This window comes from Bufo bufo, chromosome 2 (genome assembly GCF_905171765.1).
Source record: "Bufo bufo chromosome 2, aBufBuf1.1, whole genome shotgun sequence".
In the NCBI taxonomy this organism is placed as follows: Eukaryota; Metazoa; Chordata; class Amphibia; order Anura; family Bufonidae; genus Bufo; species Bufo bufo.
Window position 1 is genome coordinate 653440112 of NC_053390.1, and position 20814 is coordinate 653460925.

Genomic DNA, 20814 nt, shown 5'->3' on the forward strand with positions numbered 1-20814 from the left:
AAAGATCTTATAGTGTTTTTTTTTTTTTTATGAGACCCATATTTAGAAAGAGGCCCCAAAATTTCAAAATGTCCACCACAACAATAGGGCACCATACGCCAGTCTTGACGTAAAAATTGTATGTCGGTCATGGACGAAGTCAAAGTAAACTGTAATGCATCATCAATGCTGTTTAGAAAAGTGTAAAAGCTGCGCAACTCAGTATCACTGCCAGTCCATATGAGGAAGACATCGTCTATGTATCTCCACCACCGCAGCACATGTCTAAAGTGGTGGGACACATACACGACGTCCCCCTCAAAACAACGCATAAATATATTAGGGTAAGTTGGGGCCACATTGGACCACATAGCCACGCTCCTCTTTTGCATGTAGTATGTGTCTTGGAACAAGAAGTAGTTGTATCTCAATATGACATTCAAAAGTGATACAATGAAATCAATGGCTTGTGTGGAATAGGAAGACATTTCCAACATCTGTAACACAGCTGTAATACCTTTATCATGGTCTATGGAGGTATATAATGAGACCACATCAAAAGAAGCTAGTATTAGCGACTGTGTCTGTGTCAAATCAATCTCCTCCAATTTATTAAGAAAATCGGATGTATCACGTATGTATGAGGTACCACCCGTATAAAAACTTTGTAAGATGACATCGAAAAAAATTGCAATATGGCTAAAGACGGAATCAGAACCCGACACAATAGGTCGCCCAGGAGGATCAATCAAGGTCTTGTGTACTTTAGGTAAGATATATATGACATGAGTCACTGGATGTATCACAGTAAGATAATCTGCAAGACCTTTATCAATGATTCCTGCTGTTATCACGTCGGATAGATTCCGCTTTATCACATTGCCTATAAAAAATTTGGGATCAGAGTGTATGACACAGTACACATTGGTGTCTTGAAGCTGCCTCAATATCTCCGCAATATATTTATTTGTGAGTATCAAGAATGACCACACCACCGCCCTTATCGACCGGCTTGATAGTGATGGTGGAGTCATTCTTGAGCTGCACAATTGCTTCTACTTCAGACTTTTTCCACCTTTAATGTGACCTATAAACTGTACAACTCAACTGAAAAACAAACTGAAATCTTTTAGGTAGAGGGAAGAAAAAAATATAAAAATTAAATAATATGGTTGCATAAGTGTGCACACCCTTAAACTAATACTTTGTTGAAGCACCTTTTGATTTTATTACAGCACTCAGTCTTTTTGGGTATGAGTCTATCAGCATGGCACATTTTGACTTGGCAAGATTTGCCCACTCTTCTTTGCAAAAACACTCCAAATCTTACAGATTGCGAGGGCATTTCCTGTGCACAGCCCTCTTCAGATCACCCCACAGATTTCCAATCGGATTCAGGTCTGGGCTCTGGCTGGGCCATTCTAAAACTTTAATCTTCTTCTGGTGAAGCCATTCCTTGGTTGATTTGGATGTATGCTTTGGGTCGTTGTTATGCTGAAAGATGAAGTTCCTCCTCATGTTCAGCTTTCTAGTAGAAGCCTGAAGGTTTTGTGCCAATATTCACTGGTATTTGGAACTGTTCATAATTCCCTCTAGCTTAAAGGGGTTCTGCACTTTAATTTAACTGATGATCTATCAGTTAAATGAAAGTGCAGAACCCCTTTAACTAAGGCCCCAGTTCCAGCTGAAGAAAAACAGCCCCAAAGCATGATGCTGCCACCACCATGCTTCACTGTGGGTATGGTGTTCTTTTGGTGATGTGCAATGTTGTTTTTGGGCCAAACATATCTTTTGGAATTATGGCCAAAAAGTTCAACCTTGGTTTCATCAGACCATAACACCTTTTCCCACCTTTAAACAATGAGATCCCGCTGATGCTTTGGAAGCTCTCTGTGGACCATGGCTTTTGCTGTGGAATGCGACTAAGAAAATTTAAGGAAAGACCATCTAGGGCAGCTGAACTTTATTTGGGGTTAATTAGAGGCACTTTAAATGATGGCAGGTGTATGCTGACTCCTATTTAACATGATTTTGAATGTGATTGCTTAATTCTGAACACAGCTACATCCCCACTTATAAGAGGGTGTGCACACCTATGCAACCACATTATTATTTTTTTGTTTTTGTTTTCTTCCCTCCACCTAAAAGATTTCAGTTTGTTTTTCAACTGAGTTGTACAGTTTATAGGTCACATTAAAGGTGGAAAAAGTTCTGAAATGATTTATCTTTGTCTCATTTTTTTACATCACAGAAACCTGACATTTTAAGGCTATTTTCACACTTGCGTTCGGAGCGGATCCGTCTGGTGTCTGTACAGACGGATCCGCTCCTATAATGCAAACGCTTGCATCCGTTCAGAACGGATCCGTCTGCATAACAGTTTTTTTCAGATCTGATTTTTCAAACTCAGATACGACAGTATATTCTAACACAGAGGCGTTCCCATGGTGATGGGGACGCTTCAAGTTAGAATATACTAAAAGAACTGTGTACATGACTGCCCCCTGCTGCCTGCCCCCCCCCCTCCCTCCCCTGTATTTAACTCATTGGTGGCCAGTGCGGTCGGCCCCCCCTCCCTCCCTTGTATTTAACTCATTGGTGGCCAGTGCGGCCGGCCCCCCGTCCCTCCCCTGTATTTAACTCATTGGTGGCCAGTGCCGCCGGCCCCCCCTCCCTTCCCCCTAATTAAAATGACCGACCCCCATCATTGGTGGCAGCGGAGAGTTCCGATCGGAGTCCCAGTTTAATCGCTGGGACTCCGATCGGTAACCAGGACGCTACTGCAGTCCTGGCTGCCATGGTTACTTAGCAATTTTAGAAGCATTATACTTACCTGCGATGTCTGTGACCGGCCGGCCTCCTACTGGTAAGTGAAAGGTCTGTGCTATAAGCAATGCGCCGCACAGACCTTTCACTTACCAGTAGGGGGAGCGCCTGGCCGGTCACAGACATCGCAGGTAAGTATAATGCTTCTAAAATTGCTAAGTAACCATGGCAGCCAGGACTGCAGTATTGTCCTGGTTGCCATGGTTACCGATCGGAGTCCCAGCGATTAAACTGGGACTCCGATCGGAACTCTCCGCTGCCACCAATGATGGGGAGTCGATCATTTTAATTAGGGGGGGAGGGAGGGGGCGCCGGCCGCACTGGCCACCAATGAGTTAAATACAGGGGGGGAGGGAGGGGGGGCCGGCCGCACTGGCCACCAATGAGTTAAATACAAGGGAGGGAGGGGGGGCCGGCCGCACTGGCCACCAATGAGTTAAATACAAGGGAGGGGGGGCCAGCCGCACTGGCCACCAATGAGTTAAATACAGGGGAGGGAGGGAGGGGGGGCCGGCCGCACTGGCCACCAATGAGTTAAATACAAGGGAGGGAGGGGGGGCCGGCCGCACTGGCCACCAATGAGTTAAATACAGGGGAGTGAGGGAGGGGGGGCCGGCCGCACTGGCCACCAATGAGTTAAATACAGGGGGGAAGGGGCAGCAGGGGGCAGTCATGTACACAGTTCTTTTAGTATATTCTAACTTGAAGCGTTCCCATCACCATGGGAACGCCTCTGTGTTAGAATATACTGTCAGATCTGAGTTTCACGATCTAACTCAAATCCGATGGTATATTCTAACATAGAGGCGTTCCCATGGTGATGGGGACGCTTCAAGTTAAAATATACCATCGGATTGGAGAAAACTCCGATCTGATGGTATATTAACCCCTTAAGGACACAGGACGTACCGGTACGCCCTATTTCCCAAGTCCTTAAGGACCCAGGACGTACCGGTACGTCCTGACTTAAAATCTGTATTCCGGCGCCCCAGGGGTTAATTGGAACGGGATTTCGGGAAATCATTCAGCCGGCATCCCGTAACAATGCAGGGGGGGGGGGGGGTATCGGCGATCGCAGCAAACCGCAGGTCAATTCGGACCTGCGGTTTGCTGCGCTTTTTGCAGTTTCTGATCGCCGCGGTCCCTGACCGCGGGGATCAGAAACTTTAGAGTGGCTAAAATAAATATTTTTCACCCCCCCCCCTGCACGATTTTATGCCGGAGGGTGGTGCGGGGGGGGGGGGGGGGGGTGTCGCATGCGGTGGGGGCGTTGCGGGAGACGGGCGGTGCGGCAGGCGGGATCTCGATCCCCCGCCCGCCTCCCCATGAATGATCGTTGGCTTCTAGTGGTTATACCAGGGTGCCAGCATATTGCTGGCACCCTGGTATAAACGGCTGACATCTGTGAAGATGTCAGCCGTTTAACCCTTTCCATACCGCGGTCCGACCGCTGTATGGAAAAAGTTAACTGTCATCGGTCAGGGAGCTCCCTCCCTCTCCATCGGGGGCTGCTGTGCCTTTGCAGCCCCCCGATGGAGAGGGAGAGAGCCCCCAGAGAGCCCCCCTCAGCCCCGTGCTTACCCTTCCCCGTCTGCGAAGTTCTGAGCAGACGGGGAGGGTTCCCATGGCAACAGGACGCCTGCTCAGGCGTCCTGCTGTCCATGGTGCTGAACAGATCTATGCTAAAAGCAGAGATCTGTTCAGTGTAAGTAAAATACAGTACAGAACAATATATATTGTACTGTATTATACAGACATCAGACCCACTGGATCTTCAAGAACCAAGTGGGTCTGGGTCACAAAAATGTAAAAAAAAAGTGAAAAAAGTTAAGATAAAAAAAAACATTTTTTACTGAATAAAAATGAAAAAAATAAAATACACTACACATATTAGGTATCGCCGCGTCCGTAACGACCTGATCTATAAAACGGTCATGTTACTTTCCCCGCACGGTGAACGCCATAAAAATAAAAAAATAAAAACTATGAGAAAATTGAAATTTTGCCCACCTTACTTCCCAAAAAAGGTAATAAAAGTGATCAAAAAAGTTGCATGTACGCCAAAATAGTACCAATCAAACCGTCATCTCATCCCGCAAAAAATCATACCCTACTCAAGATAATCACCCAAAAACTGAAAAAACTATGGCTCTTAGACTATGGAAACACTAAAACATGATTTTTTTTGTTTCAAAAATGAAATCATTGTGTAAAACTTACATAAATAAAATAAAAAGTATACATATTAGGTATCGCCGCGTCCGTATCGACCGGCTCTATAAAAATATCACATGACCTAACCCCTCAGGTGACCACCGTAAAAAAATAAAAACAAAAACGGTGTAAAAAAAGCCATTTTTTGCCATCTTACGTCACAAAAAGTGTAATAGCGAGCGATCAAAAAGTCATATGCACCCCAAAATAGTGCCAATCAAACCGTCATCTCCTCCCACAAAAAATGAGACCCTACTCAAGATAATCGCCCAAAAACTGAAAAAACTATAGCTCTTAGACTATGGAGACACAAACATTTTTTTGGTTTTAAAAATGAAGTTATTGTATTAAACTTACATAAATAAAAAAAATTGTATACATATTAGGTATCGCCGCGTCCGTGACAACCTGCTCTATAAAATTACCACATGATAAAACCTGTCAGATGAATGTTGTAAATAACAAAAAAAAAAAACGTGGCAAAAAAGCTATTTCTATTACCTTGCTGCACAAAAAGTGTAATATAGAGCAACCAAAAATCATATGTACCCTAAACTAGTACCAACAATACTGCCACCCTATTCCGTAGTTTCTAAAATGGAGTCACTTTTTTGGAGTTTCTACTCTAGGGGTGCATCAGTGGGGCTTCAAATGGGACATGGTGTCAAAAAAAACAGTCCAGCAAAACCTGCCTTCCAAAAACCGTATGGAATTCCTTTCCTTCTGCGCTCTGCCGTGTGCCCGTACAGCGGTTTACAACCACATATGGGGTGTTTCTGTAAACTACAGAATAAGGGCCATAAATATTGAGTTTGGTTTGGCTGTTAACCCTTGCTTTGTAACTGGAAAAAAAAATATTAAAATGGAAAATCTGCCAAAAATGTGAAATTTTGAAATTGTGTCTCTATATTCCATTAAATCTTGTGCAACACCTAAAGGGTTAACAAAGTTTGTAAAATCAGTTTTGAATAGCTTGAGGGGTGTAGTTTCTTAGATGGGGTCACTTTTATTGAATTTCTAATCTAGGGGTGCATCAGGGGGGCTTCAAATGGGACATGGTGTCAAAAAAACAGTCCAGCAAAATCTGGCTTCCAAAAACCAAACCGCGCACCTTTCACTCTACGCCCTACTGTGTGCCCGTACAGTAGTTTACGGCCACATATGGGGTGTTTCTGTAAACGGCAGAGTCAGGGCAATAAAGATACAATCTTGTTTGGCTGTTAACCCTTGCTTTGTTAGTGGAAAAAATGGGTTAAAATTGAAAATTAGGCAAAAAAATGAAATTCTCAAATTTCATCCCCATTTGCCAATAACTCTTGTGCAACACCTAAAGGGTTAACGACGTATGTAAAATCAGTTTTGAATACCTTGAGGGGTGTAGTTTCTTAGATGGGGTCACTTTTAGGGAGTTTCTCCTCTAGGGGTGCATCAGGGGGCTTCAAATGGGACATGGTGTCAAAAAAACAGTCCATAAAAATCAGCCTTCCAAAAACCAAACGGCGCACCTTTCACTCTACGCCCCGCTGTGTGGCCGTACAGTAGTTTACGGCCACATATTGGGTGTTTCTGTAAACGGCAGAGTCAGGGCAATAAAGATACAATCTTGTTTGGCTGTTAACCCTTGCTTTGTTAGTGGAAAAAATGGGTTAAAATGAAAAATTTGACAAAAATATGAAATTCTCAAATTTCCTCCCCATTTGCCAATAACTCTTGTGCAACACCTAAAGGGTTAACAATGTATGCAAAATCAGTTTTGAATACCTTGAGGGGTGTAGTTTCTTAGATGGGGTCATTTTTGGGTGGTTTCTATTATGTAAGCCTCGCAAAGTGACTTAAGACCTGAACTGGTCGCTAAAAATTGAGTTTTTGTAAATTTCTGAAAAATTTCAAGATTTGCATCTAAATTTCTAAGCCTTATAACATCCCCAAAAAATCAAATATCATTCCCAAAACAATTCAAACATGAAGTAGACATATGGGGAATGTAAAGTCATCACAATTTTTTGGGGTATTACTATGTATTACAGAAGTAGAGAAACTGAAACTTTGAAATTTGCTAATTTTTTTCAAATTTTTGGTAAATTAGGTATTTTTTTGTGCAAAAAAAATAATTTTTTTGACTTCATTTTACCAGTGTCATAAAGTACAATATGTGACGAAAAAACAATCTCAGAATGGCCTGGATAAGTCAAAGCGTTTTAAAGTTATGAGCACTTAAAGTGACACTGGTCAGATTTGCAAAAAATGGCCTGGTCCTTAAGGTGAAAATGAGCCCGGTCCTTAAGGGGTTAATAGGGACTCCTGACTTTACATAGAAAGTCAATGGGGGACGGATCAGTTTGCAATTGCACCATATTGTGTCAACGTCAAACAGATCCGTCCCCATTGACTTGCATTGTAAGTCTGGACGGATCCGTTTGGCTCCGCACGGCCAGGCGGACACCAAAACGCTGCAAGCTGCGTTCGGGTGTCCGCCTGCTGAGCGGAACGGAGGCCAAACTGATGCATTCTGAGCGGATCCGCATCCACTCAGAATGCATTGGGGCTGTACAGATCTGTTTGGGGCCGCTTGTGAGAGCCTTCAAACGGAACTTACAAGCGGAACCCCAAACGCAAGTGTGAAAGTAGCCTAACAGGGGTGTGTAGACTTTTTATATCCACTGATATATATATATGTTGTTTTGGGTATCGAACTTTTGATACCCAATCAATACTTTTATGCCAGTATCGATTCGGTATCAGGATGTTCATTTTTTTCGATACTAGATCCTCCTCTTATGGCGCTATGAAGTGAGCGGGCTCTGAAGCTGCCTGCACCACTGCCACCAATGAATGCGCCGCTATTATTTAAAGCAGGAGGCGGGACGGCAGAATGAATACACCGCTGCACCCGTGCGCCGTCTGAGCTAGTGAGCTTGACGAACGGCAGCAGCCTCCTCCTCCTGAGTGTCCTCCCCAGAGTCAAGCAGCCAGCATAGCAGGTGCCTGGCCACTGTGCCACCAATGATAATTAACCTTTAATACAAATACAGGAGGGGGTGTGAGGATAAAAAGAAAAGACCGTCAGATCTCCCTACCCCTGAGGACGCACGCACGGTGTCCATGAGTCAGCGCTCCCTGTAATTTTACCTTACCCGTGCCGTGGTAGAATGCTTGCGCTGAGGCACACACCCCCGTAAGTCACGAGGGGTAAGGTATTTTCACGAGTAAGGATTTTTGTTAGAACTGCTGCTGCTCGCCTAAACCCACCCCCCCCCCCCCGCCACCTGACGCGCTACGTTGTGCGTAATGCTACGTCGTGCGTACGTTTATGGAGTCTCAGCCTGCCCTGGAGTACCTCACCCGTACCACGCTAAGTCCACCTGCCGTCGGTAGGCCTTTTGCCCGTTGTATAATGTGCTCAGGGCTCATGCTGTCACTGTTACTGCCGCATTGCCACAGTGTCCCAGGCCTTTGCACATTGCTATACAAATGGGGTTATGTGCAAAGCATTGCACCCTAGTGTCTGTAGGGTACAATGCTCTTCCCAGTCTGCACATACCCCCATATGTATAGTAGGAGTGTACATACTAGTGTATACAGACTAGTTTTATTAAAATGTAAAAAAGCCCCTCCCTCGAAAAAAATTTGTCCCCCTTTTCCTATTGTACTTTTATATAATTAATGTAATTTTTATAATTATGTAATTCCTAAAATTTTTTAATATGGCCTTTGTACCCCTTTTTTGTCATTTTGGTGTTTTTCCCCATTAATCGATGAAATTATCGACAACTAATCGATTATTCAAATAATCGTTAGCTGCAGTCCTAGTTCCAAGATAATGTTCAATTCCAGAACAATCGTATATTAAAACTGTAAAGTGCTGAAAATACGGTGCAGGGGAGTCAGGCCTTGGCGGTGTATACTCCTATGACCTGGACTGAATATTATTATGTTCTGAATTTAAGAAAAAGCAGACTGCTGTATTTAATGTCAGTCTAGTTGTGTATACGACTAGAGGTCACGTGTACTGTTTTTTCTTACAATCAATTGAAAAGGTCAATTTGTAGCAATAATTCCCTATGTGTAACTGGAAAAAAATAATAACGCTATTAAATTCCACTCATTATATGACCTGTTCCTCTTCGTTCGATACTAATCAGATCTTTCTTAGTTTAAACTCATCCACATAAAAAATGCATCCAAATAAGAGTACATGATCTAGAAAATGCCCCAAAACTACCAAGTGCTAGTAGCTCACAGGAGCAGAGTTTAGGAGGGGTAGCAGTTCGATCTGCCTGGCATCTAGCCAAAAAGAACATCTGAAAATATAGTAGAATGTTCTAATTAATGATGATTAAAGGGGTTGCCTCACGTCAGCAAATGGCATTTATCATGTAGAGAAAGTTATAATAAGGCACTTACTAATGTATTGTGATTGTCCATATTGCCTCCTTTGCTGGCTGGATTCATTTTTCCATCATATTATACACTGCTCATATCCAGGTGCTACAACCACCCTGTAATCCAGCAGTAGTGGTTGTGCATACATAAAGTGCCTTGTATTGCATGATAAATGCCCTTAATAATATGACTTCTATTCATTCCGAGGGCGTCCTACGGGCCAACTGAGAATAAGTGGGTGGCATGATCAGAACTGACCATCCCGACTGGCAGAAAGTCCTAAAGCTTTAGTGAGGGAAACACAGGGCTTTCTAGGAGGTAAGGAAATGCCACAGCTGGTCAAATGGTCTTGGTCAGATTAAAGCTCTTGTAGAGGGTGCACTATGAGATCCAGCAGCTAAATCTAATAAGAGAAATCCACTAACAAATTCTAATGAAAAAATGGCCAGGAAGTGTTGTTTAATCATATTTTTCACTTTAAGCTTTTCTGAGATTCTGACATCAATAGTTGAGCGAACTTCTGTTTTCAAGTTCGTCGTACAAGGTTCGGGATATCTAAGAATTCCGTTAGGGATTCCGCTACCACGGACCATAAGTTATGGTCTGTGGTAGCAGAATCCATAACAGAATTCTTAGACAACTTGAACCCGAACCTTGTACGTCAAACTTAAAAACAGAAGTTTGCTCATCCCTAGTCATCAATATCAGATCAGCAGGGGTTCAACACCCGGGGACCCCCACCAATCAGCTGTCCGAGAATGCTACAGCGCTCCGGTGAGCACTGTAGACTCCTCAAAACTTACCAAGCACAGTGCCGGGAATGAGCTGTGCCTAGGCTACATGAGGTCTCTGGCCTAGGAAGAGGCCGCGGCACTCCTCTTCAAAGGGCATGGGTCCCTGGTGTCAGGCCCCCACTTTACTGTCAAAGGCAGATTAAGACCGCAATACCGAATATAGCATGAGAATAATTTCTTTTCACTTCAGAGATAATTCTCATCTAACGCTGCGGATATCATATACCAATCACTAGATAGAAGGGATTAGAGGTGGAAAAGTCAAGCATTAAGTGCCATCATGTTCTAGAGAAAGACCAGACATTCTCTTCTGATCAGAGTTCATGCATCAAAGAATGCATTTTAATCTTCGAGCAGAGCCTAGACTTACTTATATCGTCTCTTTATTATAAACCTTTGAAAGGCTACAAGACAGTAGAATTAGTTCAGAACTGAACAGCCTGATGAATGAAAGACAAAGGAAATCAAGAGCCAAGACTTTGTCTTGCATGTTTAATGTACATACAGTAAATGTACATTTTTCATCATATTAGGCGCTGCCGGGGGAAGCGCCAAAGTTATGTAGAGACGCATGACTCTACATAAATTTGTCTCTTCCTCTAGCAGGCCGCACGACAGACAACTCTGCCAGTTCCCTTGCAGTTGTAGATTTAACCCATATTCCACGCCAAAATCCAGTGTGGAAAATAGTAAATGAACTGGGCCTGCTGGCCCTTTTCGGCTTCCCCGCCACCTTTTCTTGCCACTTAAGGAAAGTGGAGTGAGCAGAGAAAGGTCAAAGATTTTGCCGAAAATGGATATGCAACAAAATCTGCGACTGTAATGCGCTACTATCGTGGGTGTATATCAGTTACTAAATGTCCCCGGAACTGTGCAAAGTCATTATGAGTCATTATATTTATATTTGAATAAATCATACATTTTTAACTATTAAATTGGCCAGAAATTAAAGGCAACCTATCACCTTTAATTTGGGTATAGAGCTGAGGACATGGGCTGCTAGATCACCGCTGGCACATCCGCAATATCCATTCCCCATAGCTCTGTGTGCTTTTATTGTGTCAAAAAAAACGATTTAATATATATGTAAATGAGGCAAGTAACGTTTCCGGAGCCCAGCCACGCCCACAGTGAAGGAGCCCAGCACCGCCCCGCATCCTCAGAATCTCCTCCTTGCTCCACGACGTCACAAAGCTAGAGCGCCGTAATCTCGCGATGCGCGAGCTAGCGCATGCGCAGTGTCGGCATAGTGTTCCTTCCCTGTGCTAGCATCAGCCTCAGGGAACGAACTGCGCATGCGCTAGCTCGTGCATCGCGAGATTACGGCACTCTAGCTTTGTGATGTCGGGGAGCAAGGAGGAGATTCGGAGGATGCGGGGCGGTGCTGGGCTCCTTCACAGTGGGCGTGGCTGGGCTCAGAGTCAGAGAACGCTGGACTCATCTCTGAAGCATGGAGGAGACAGGACTCATCTAAGGTTCATTTACATATATGGCAGGAACATTTATTTTAGGTTTTTCTCTGAACGGATAGTTCGTTCAGAATTGATTTTAATATCATTATTAATGTATTAAAAAGTATTTTTTGAAAAAGTGAGTGGATAAATAGGCTTAGAAAGTGATGACAGGTTTCCTTTAACGTTAAGGGAGCAGATTTACTAGTCCTGTCTAAGACCCAGATCATGTAAACTTAGGCAGTCTAAAGATTGGCCAGGTTTATCACAGTGGCTCATGCTGGATGATAAATTTGGTGCAGGGGTAGACACTTTTGACCAACATGAAATTTTCGCAGAATACAGGAGCAGTCACAACCGTAAACAAGGGCCAATATATAAAATAATATTCTAATTAATGTAACTATTTGTTTCCTCATTCTTTACAGTCATAAAGAAGCCAGCAAATCCAGTTCCACGATCTGTTGAAGATAATAGTTATAATCATTATGATCCAATGGAATGTGAGGAGTTTTCCGAGATTTTGATACTGATGACCTATCCTCAGGATAGGTCATCAGTATCTGATCAGTGGGGGTCCAACAACCGTCCAAATCAGCCGTTGAGAAGGGCGTCAAAATCAGCCGTTTGAGAAGGCAAGGCACCTGCGCTACTGTGAGTGCCACCGCCTTCTCCCTGCTTACCAAGAACAGCACCCTACATTGTATTGCAGCTGTGCTTGCATTGAAGTGAATGGGGCTGAGCGTGATACCAAGCACAGCTGCTATACAATGTACAGCGCTGTGCTTGGTGAGCTGAGAGAAGGTCGCAGCGCTCACAGGAGCACCGGTGCCTCCTCAAACAGCTGATCTGTGGGGGTCCCGGGTGTCGGAACACTGATCAGATACTGAAGGCCTATCCTGAGGATAGATCATCAGTTATCAAAATCTCAGAAAAGCCGTTTCACAATATTTGTCCAGTATAAATAATCCATACTTTTATCTATTGTTGGTGAATATTGATTGTGCATAAAAATGATAGAAGAATAGAACTGCTATTATTTCTAGAATTGTTTGTAGTCATCATCTGACTCATCCCAGTCTACTTAATTAATTGGCCAATCAAGTACATACTTTACTTCTTTTTAGAATGTGATAGTTATGATTGTGGGAACATGAATGTAGAGTCGGCTACTGCTTGGTAGCGGAGGAAAAATGAAAAAATTAAAATAAGCCTTAAAAGACGTTTTCACACATTTCACATTTTCTTGAGGCCCCAAGGATGGGATCCCCACTAATCACAAGAATGGAGGTTCTAAACTCCTTATTGCTGTTCACTACATAACGACAATGAGGAGGAGTTTGAATGGACTGGTGGCTGAGCATCCACACTACCACTCCACCCAGTGTCTATGGTACTGATGGAGATAGCCTAGTGCTGTTCTCGGCAGTCTCCGTCAGTTCAGCAGACAATAAATGGAGAAGCAGCAAGCACTCTCCATTCAAACTCTAACTCACTGTGGTTAGGAGGAACAGAGGGCTTGGGATACCCAACAACAACTATTCCCAGGGTCACAAAAATAAAACATTTTTTTAAATACACCAAATCCACCACTTTACAATGTTACGTGTGCTTAGAGAAAATAGATAGAGATAACGTACAGGCAAGTCAGCGTAGAAATAGTGTTTTCGATCAAAAAGTGACTTCTTGTTTATGGTGCAGTTGAGGGCAAGGCCGGTCATCACAGCTGCTTCTATGCATCTCCTGTTGATGGTCTACAAGAACAAAAAACATAAATCAGGGAATAAGTGTTGTGGACAAGAGTTTAATACCAGGAAGGAGTGAATGAAGCAGTAATATTAAGCTGCTCATAGGAGTCACGTTCTGGAAATGTAGAAGAATTCCTACAGTCTGAGTATGGAGCAGTCAGCCAGGACACAGATTAACAAGCTACCATGCTTATTATCGACAGGAGACTCAGGCACTCAGTGTAAAGGGGGAATTAGAGTCATTGAACTTTAGAGGAAAACAAAGATTAAAGGGGCTTTCCAGTATTTTACTACTGATGGCCTCTGCAGGATAGGCCAGCAATATTTGATTGGTGGAGTGTGAGACCTCATAGCTCCGCCATTAGTTGTTCTAGAGTAGCTCTGGCGTTGGAGCTAAACAACTCCATCCACTGTGTAGTGGACGAAGCTGGTTACTACAGCACTGTTCCCAGTGAAGTGAATGGGAGCACTGATGCAGTAACCAGCTCTGACCATTACACAATATACGGAGCTGTGTATTTCCAGTGCCAACTTCAGGTACTTAAAGGGAACCTGTCACCGGGATTTTGTGTATAGAGCTGAGGACATGGGTTGCTAGATGGCCGCTAGCACATCCGCAATATCCAGCCCCCATAGCTCTGTGTGCTTTTATTGTGGCAAAAAAAACGATTTGATACATATGCAAATTAACCTGAGATGAGTCCTGTTCCTGACTCATCTCACGTACAGGACACATCTCAGGCTAATTTGCATATGTATCAAATCGTTTTTTTTTACACAATAAAAGCACACAGAGCTATGGGGACTAGGTATTGCGGATGTGCTAGCGGCCATCTAGCAACCCATGTCCTCAGCTCTATACACAAAATCCCGGTGACAGGTTTCCTTTAAGTTACTGCTGATAAGATATTGATGGCCTGTCCTTTTTGCTCTTAATATTTCATTTCGGCACTACTATACCATTAAAAATGAACTACAAAATATTGTGCTTCTATAGCAGTCAACAAAAATGTCAAGACCTTCTATAAAGATGGGTAATCCACTGACAGTTTACTGATGCTGTAGGAAGATAGCTTCAATTATGATAGTAGGTGTAGAATTGAAATAAGAGAATGTCAGCAATATAGTTGTCTTCATAGGCCTAGATAAAGATGGCCACAGAAGAGCATTGCTCTCATCAGTGTAATATGCTTTAATTAAGTGAATCATCTCCCTTCTCTCTCTGGTCGCAGTGAATGGTCTGACAGAAAAATCAAGAAAGACTGTTTAATGTGCTAAAAGATTAAACAAAGGGAAGTTAAAGACACAGAACAGGAAGTAGAATAAATAGAGCGTCTTCAAAAAAGCATATTCAGAAATCCATCCACTAATTATTTGTAAAAAAAAAATAAAAATACACTGAATGTTCACATATAAGATGTGACCAAAATGGTTGTCTCTTTAAAATTTTGATTCATCATTCAATGTTTTCTTCACACAGGTTTCATAGAATGACATAACACAGTTTTACCAATGGAGAAACAGAACAATAGGCTAATCAATTTGGTGATTGCAAACCATATACCAGTTTTCGCATGTCCCAGGACGTGGGCGGTTATGTCTTTATGACAGTATTGTTCTTATTCTTTTATTTATGACCTGCTTGTTCTGAACTATGCAGTTTAAAATACAGTTTATTTCCATCCATGAAATTAAACCACCACACCATTATCAAGACTACATCTCCTACTTCCTAATACAACCTCCGTAGCTCAGACATGCACATTTTAAAACTGACCTAAATGATTGCAAACTGTGTGAACGCCACTGGTCCCCTACCATTTGTATTATTTCTCTCCTCTCTAACTTGGGAGCCTGTGCTTACAGCTTATCCAATAACCTGACACCATTCTCCTCCAATGTGAGGAAATAGGTAGCGATGACCGTCTATTACATACATTTACTGTACCTTGATTCTAGATTTTTACTCTATTTTCTGTACTAGATTATGGGGACGTCCATTTTGTTTGAGGTGCTGTTAACAGTATTTAGCAATATACCTTATACCAGCCACATGCACCTGAAGAGGACTCCTTCACAGTCACAGAGCATGCCTAGAAGTCATTGTGCAGAGAGAAGGAGGCTGTGATCATCATTAAAGGCTGTATTAGACCAGCCGATTCTGTAGGAGATTGTCAGGAAGGAAGCGTTCCTTCCCGGCAAATGCCTGCTCGCTAGCAGAGGAGACCACTGCTATTACATGTAGCAATCTCCTCCACAGCAAGGGGAGGAGCGAACATTAGGAACGATTTGCCTACTGCCAAATCATTGCTAACGAGCATTACTGTGAATGTACATTAACTGGTCGGCAATTGGCCATTCTTAGGCTACTTTCACACTTGCGTTCAGAGCGGGTCCGTCTGGTGTCTGCACAGACGGATCCGCTCCTATGATGCAGACGTTTGGATCCGTTCAGAACGGATCAGTCTGCATTATAGTTTATAAAAAATTCTAAGTGTGAAAGTTGTTCAGACGGATCCGTCCAGACTTTACATTGAAAGTCAATGGGGGACGGATCCGTTTGAAAATTGCGCCATATTGTGTCAACTTCAAACGGATCCGTCCCCATTGACTTACATTGTAAGTCTGGACGGATACGTTTGCCTCCGCACGGCCAGGCGAACACCCGAACGCTGCAAGCGTTCGGGTGTATAGCGCAGGTCAAAGTCTTTTTTGGTTCACTTTGGTACACTTCTGCGGAGGCTTCTGCCCAGCAGTGTTCCCGGAGGCGTCACTGACTCTGATGGGCAGGCTTTGGCGCTGCCCTAGCCTGTAAAACGGCTAGGGCAGTTCTGAAGTCCGCCCATTAGTGCTGGTGACGTCACTGGGCTCACTGCTGGGTGTAAGCCTCCGCCTAGCAGTCCCTATGGAGAGCCCAGTACATCACCAGATCTCCAAAAAATGTGTTTGCACTGCGTGATTCAGCGCAGGGCAAAGGAGAGCATCTGAGCATAAAATGCTCCGATGCTCATGTCAGGGGGGCTGGAGGGGTGAAGATAGGGATATGTCTGGGTTTACAGCTGCGTTTTTCTTTTCTGATATTGAGATCTGGCAGAGGACCTTAATACCGGAGAGAAACGCTTCCATTTTGTTCCCATTCATTGTCAATGGGGACAAAGCTAAACTGAACTGAAGGGAATGGAATGCACCAGAATGCATTCCGTTCAATTTGGTTGCGTTCCCATACCGGACAGAAAACCGCTGCAAGCACTGTTTTTCTGTCTGACATGGGATGCGGAGCAAAACGCAAAATGCAATAAAAAATCTGTCATTGCCATTTTAAAGATAATACAACCGGATCCATTCATAACTGTTGTATTATTAATAACAGAATTGTTTTTGCAGATCCCTGCCGGATCAGGCAAAAAATGCGTGTGAAAAGCAGCCTTAAAGGTGTTGTCCGAGTTATAGGAAAAAAAAGATATAGCACTGTAAACCTATGGTCAGTAATATATAACTAAGCTAAGCAAGTTTTAGGCAAAGCTATCTATTTCCTCATTTCCCTGGTTCTCTTCTGGCCCTTTGTTTACTTGCAATAAAAACAATCTCTGCCCCTCCCCCTGCTCTGCTAAGGGAGTGAATACAAGTGCTGTCCTAAGTGACATGTCTGCCTGCTGGGAGACTCAGCAGCATGTTGTATGTGTAGAACTACAAGTCCCAGCTGTATAATGACACTGCTAAGGGAGTGAATACAAGTGCTGTCCTAAGTGACATGTCTGCCTGCTGGGAGACTCTGCAGCATGTTGTATGTGTAGGACTACAAGTCCCAGCTGTATAATGACACTGCTAAGGGAGTGAATACAAGTGCTACCCTGAGTGACATGGTCTGCCAGCTGGGAAGACTCAGCAGCATGTTGTATGTGTAGAACTACAAGTCCCAGCTGTATAATGACACTGCTAAGGGAGTGGATACAAGAGCTGCCCTGAGTGACATGTCTGCCTGCTAGGAGACTCAGCAGCATGTTGTATGTGTAGAACTACAAGTCCCAGCTGTACAATGACACTGCTAAGGGAGTGAATACAAGTACTGCCCTGAGTGACATGTCTGCCAGCTGGGAGACTCAGCAGCATGTTGTATGTGTATAACTACAAGTCCCAGCTGTATAATGACACTGCTAAGGGAGTGGATACAAGAGCTGCCCTGAGTGACATGTCTGCCTGCAGGGAGACTCAGCAGCATGTTGTATGTGTAGAACTACAAGTCCCAGCTGTATAATGACACTGCTAAGGGCGTGAATACAAGTGCTGTCCTAAGTGACATGTCTGCCTGCTGGGAGACTGTGCAGCATGTTGTAATGTGTAGAACTACAAGTCCCAGCTGTATAATGACACTGCTAAGGGAAGTGAATACAAGTGCTGTCCTAAGTGACATGTCTGCCTGCTGGGAGACTGTGCAGCATGTTGTATGTGTAGGACTACAAGTCCAAGCTGTATAATGACACTGCTAAGGGAGTGAATACAAGTGCTGCCCTGAGTGACATGTCTGCCTGCTGGGAGACTCTGCAGCATGTTGTATGTGTAGAACTACAAGTCCCAGCTGTATAATGACACTGCTAGGGGAGTGAATACAAGTGCTGTCCTAAGTGACATGTCTGCCTGCTGGGAGACTGTGCAGCATGTTGTATGTGTAGAACTACAAGTCCCAGCTGTATAATGACACTGCTAAGGGAGTGAATACAAGTGCTACCCTGAGTGACATGTCTGCCAGCTGGGAGACTCAGCAGCATGTTGTATGTGTAGAACTACAAGTCCCAGCTGTATAATGACACTAATAAGGGAGTGAATACAAGTGCTGCCCTAAATGACATGTCTGCCTGCTAGGAGACTCAGCAGCATGTTGTATGTGTAGAACTATAAGTCCCAGCTGTATAATGACACTGCTAAGGGAGTGAATACAAGTGCTTCCCTGAGTGACATGTCTGCCTGCTGGGAGACTCTGCAGCATGTTGTATGTGTAGAACTACAAGTCCCAGCTGTATAATGACACTAATAAGGGAGTGAATACAAGTGCTGCCCTAAGTGACATGTCTGCCTGCTGGGAGACTCTGCAGCTTGTTGTATGTGTAGAACTACAAGTCCCAGCTGTATAATGACACTGCTAAGGGAGTGAATACAAGTGCTACCCTGAGTGACATGTCTGCCAGCTGGGAGACTGAGCAGCATGTTGTATGTGTAGAACTACAAGTCCCAGCTGTATAATGACACTGCTAATACACACAGGATCTTCCCCCTACCTGCAATGCTCTGCAGAACTTCTCTTTCAGTTTCTGTGCCCAGCATTTGTCTCCTCACTGCCTGCAGCTACACAGTAAACACTTCAGCCCCGAATCTGTGCAGGTGAAGGGGTTAAGAATCCTGGGAGAGAGCAATAGGCAGCAGCCAGCAGTGCAGGGGGGGCGTGGCCAGCACTGTGAAGTCATAGGGCCAGATTTATCATTACTCTGACAGCTCACTCTACTTTCACATATGGCTAAAGTCAGTTTTAGCTAAGTCAGATTTATGATCGGCCCTTTAAAGGGAACCTGTCATCTGGGATTTTGGGTATAGAGCTGAGGACATGGGTTGCTAGATGGCCGCTAGCACATCCGCAATACCCAGTCCCCATAGCTCTGGGTGCTTTTATTGAGTAAAAAAACCGATTTTGATACATATGCAAATTAACCTGAGATGAGTCCTGTACATGAGATGAGTCAGGGACAGGACTCATCTCAGGTTAATTTGCATATGTATCAAATCGGTTTTTTTACACAATAAAAGCACACAGAGCTATGGGGACTGGGTATTGCAGATGTGCTAGCGGCCATCTAGCAACCCATGTCCTCAGCTCTATACCCAAAATCCAGGTGACAGGTTCCCTTTAAGACTGTAATAAATGTGGTTTGACGGTAGCAGTTTATCCTTCAGTAAGCGGCTTTACAAAAGTCGCACGTCTTTACGAAAAAGTCGCATGTTCTATTAAAAAGTATCAAAGATAAGCATGGTCCTAACTGGAGTGAAATTGCGCATTTTTTTGCGACTTTTTAAATAGTTGCAATAGTAAATCTGTCTATGAGATTCATTTACATAAGAAAACACGCCCACTTTCAGAAAACTGGCGAGCATAGTGCAGAGCAGAAAAAAAGTTGAAAATTTTTGCACAGTTTTAAGCGATTGCGCAAGAATTTGTGACCTTTTCAATCTGGCCCTTAGTGTACAGATCTCTCAGGCTTGCGCACAAACATTATCAGAGCAGGAGAGAAGCTGACATCACAGGTCATGTGACCCTCAGTGAAATCTGAGAAACCAGCCACTGGAGATAAAGTGAGTTAATTGGAAAGCTGTTACATTTGACTAGTTAGGAACATAGAAAGAACAAAAAAATAACTCGGACAACCCCTTTAAAGGCTATGTACAACCTTCGGAGGCAGTTTTCTTTATTATTGCATTGTACTTATTTTGAGCTAAAAATTATTTTTTCCACTGGTCTTTATTAAATATATAGAATCCTTTTTTGTGTACAGAGCTGACATGCTCTAGTAGCAGCCTGTGGATTTTCTGTCAGACCAGGAGCTGAAGGGCTCCTTGTCTCTGACATTATAAACACTCATTATAGCTCAGTTCTTATCTTACTGATAAGAATGTGGCTTAGTAGTTTAGAGATAAGGTTTATTAGATGACCTCCACAAAGTGAAAGTACCAGTCACACAGTTAGGCCTCATGCACACGACCGTTGTGTGCACCCGTGGCCGTTGTGCCGTTTTCCGTTTTTTTTCGCGGACCCATTGACTTTCAATGGGTCCGTGGAAAAATCGGAAAATGCACCGTTTTGCAGCCGCATCCGTGATCCGTGTTTCCTGGCCGTGAAAAAAAATATGACCTGTCCTATTTTTTTCACGGACCCATTCAAGTCAATGGGTCCGTGAAAAGAACACGGATGCACACAAGATTGGCATCCGTGTCCGTGATCCGTGGCCGTAGTTTAGTTTTTAGGCCTCATGCACACGACCGTTTGTGTGCATCCGTGGCCGTTGTGCGTTTTCCGTTTTTTTTCGCGGACCCATTGACTTCAATGGTTCCGTGGGAAAAAACGGAAAATGCACCGTTTGGCAGCCGCATCCGTGAGCCTTGTTTCCTGGCCGTGGAAAAAAATTATGACCTGTCCTATTTTTTTCACGGCCAACGGTTCACGGACCCATTCAAGTCAATGGGTCCGTGAAAGAACACGGAGGCACACAAGATTGGCAACCGTGTACGTGATCCGTGGCCGTAGGTTAGTTTTTATACAGACGGATCCGAAGATCCGTCTGCATAAAAGCTTTTTCAAAGCTGAGTTTTCACTTCGTGAAAACTCAGAACCGACAGTATATTCTAACACAGAAGCGTTCCCATGGTGATGGGGAC

At 43.7% G+C, this 20814-nt stretch overlaps 1 protein-coding gene across 2 annotated transcripts in view; it reads right to left on the minus strand.

Annotated features, from left to right (window-relative positions):
- GATB (glutamyl-tRNA amidotransferase subunit B) overlaps window positions 1–20814 on the minus strand; it is a 248921-nt gene that overhangs the window by 146754 nt on the left and 81353 nt on the right. The window contains exon 3 of one of the 2 annotated variants that reach the window (XM_040418541.1): window positions 13288–13401. The exons of the other annotated variant lie outside the window; for it this stretch is intronic. Within the exon in view, the coding sequence (XP_040274475.1) occupies window positions 13288–13401 (114 nt within the window). The remainder of the gene's footprint in view (window positions 1–13287; window positions 13402–20814) is intronic. 2 annotated transcript variants of the gene reach the window in all.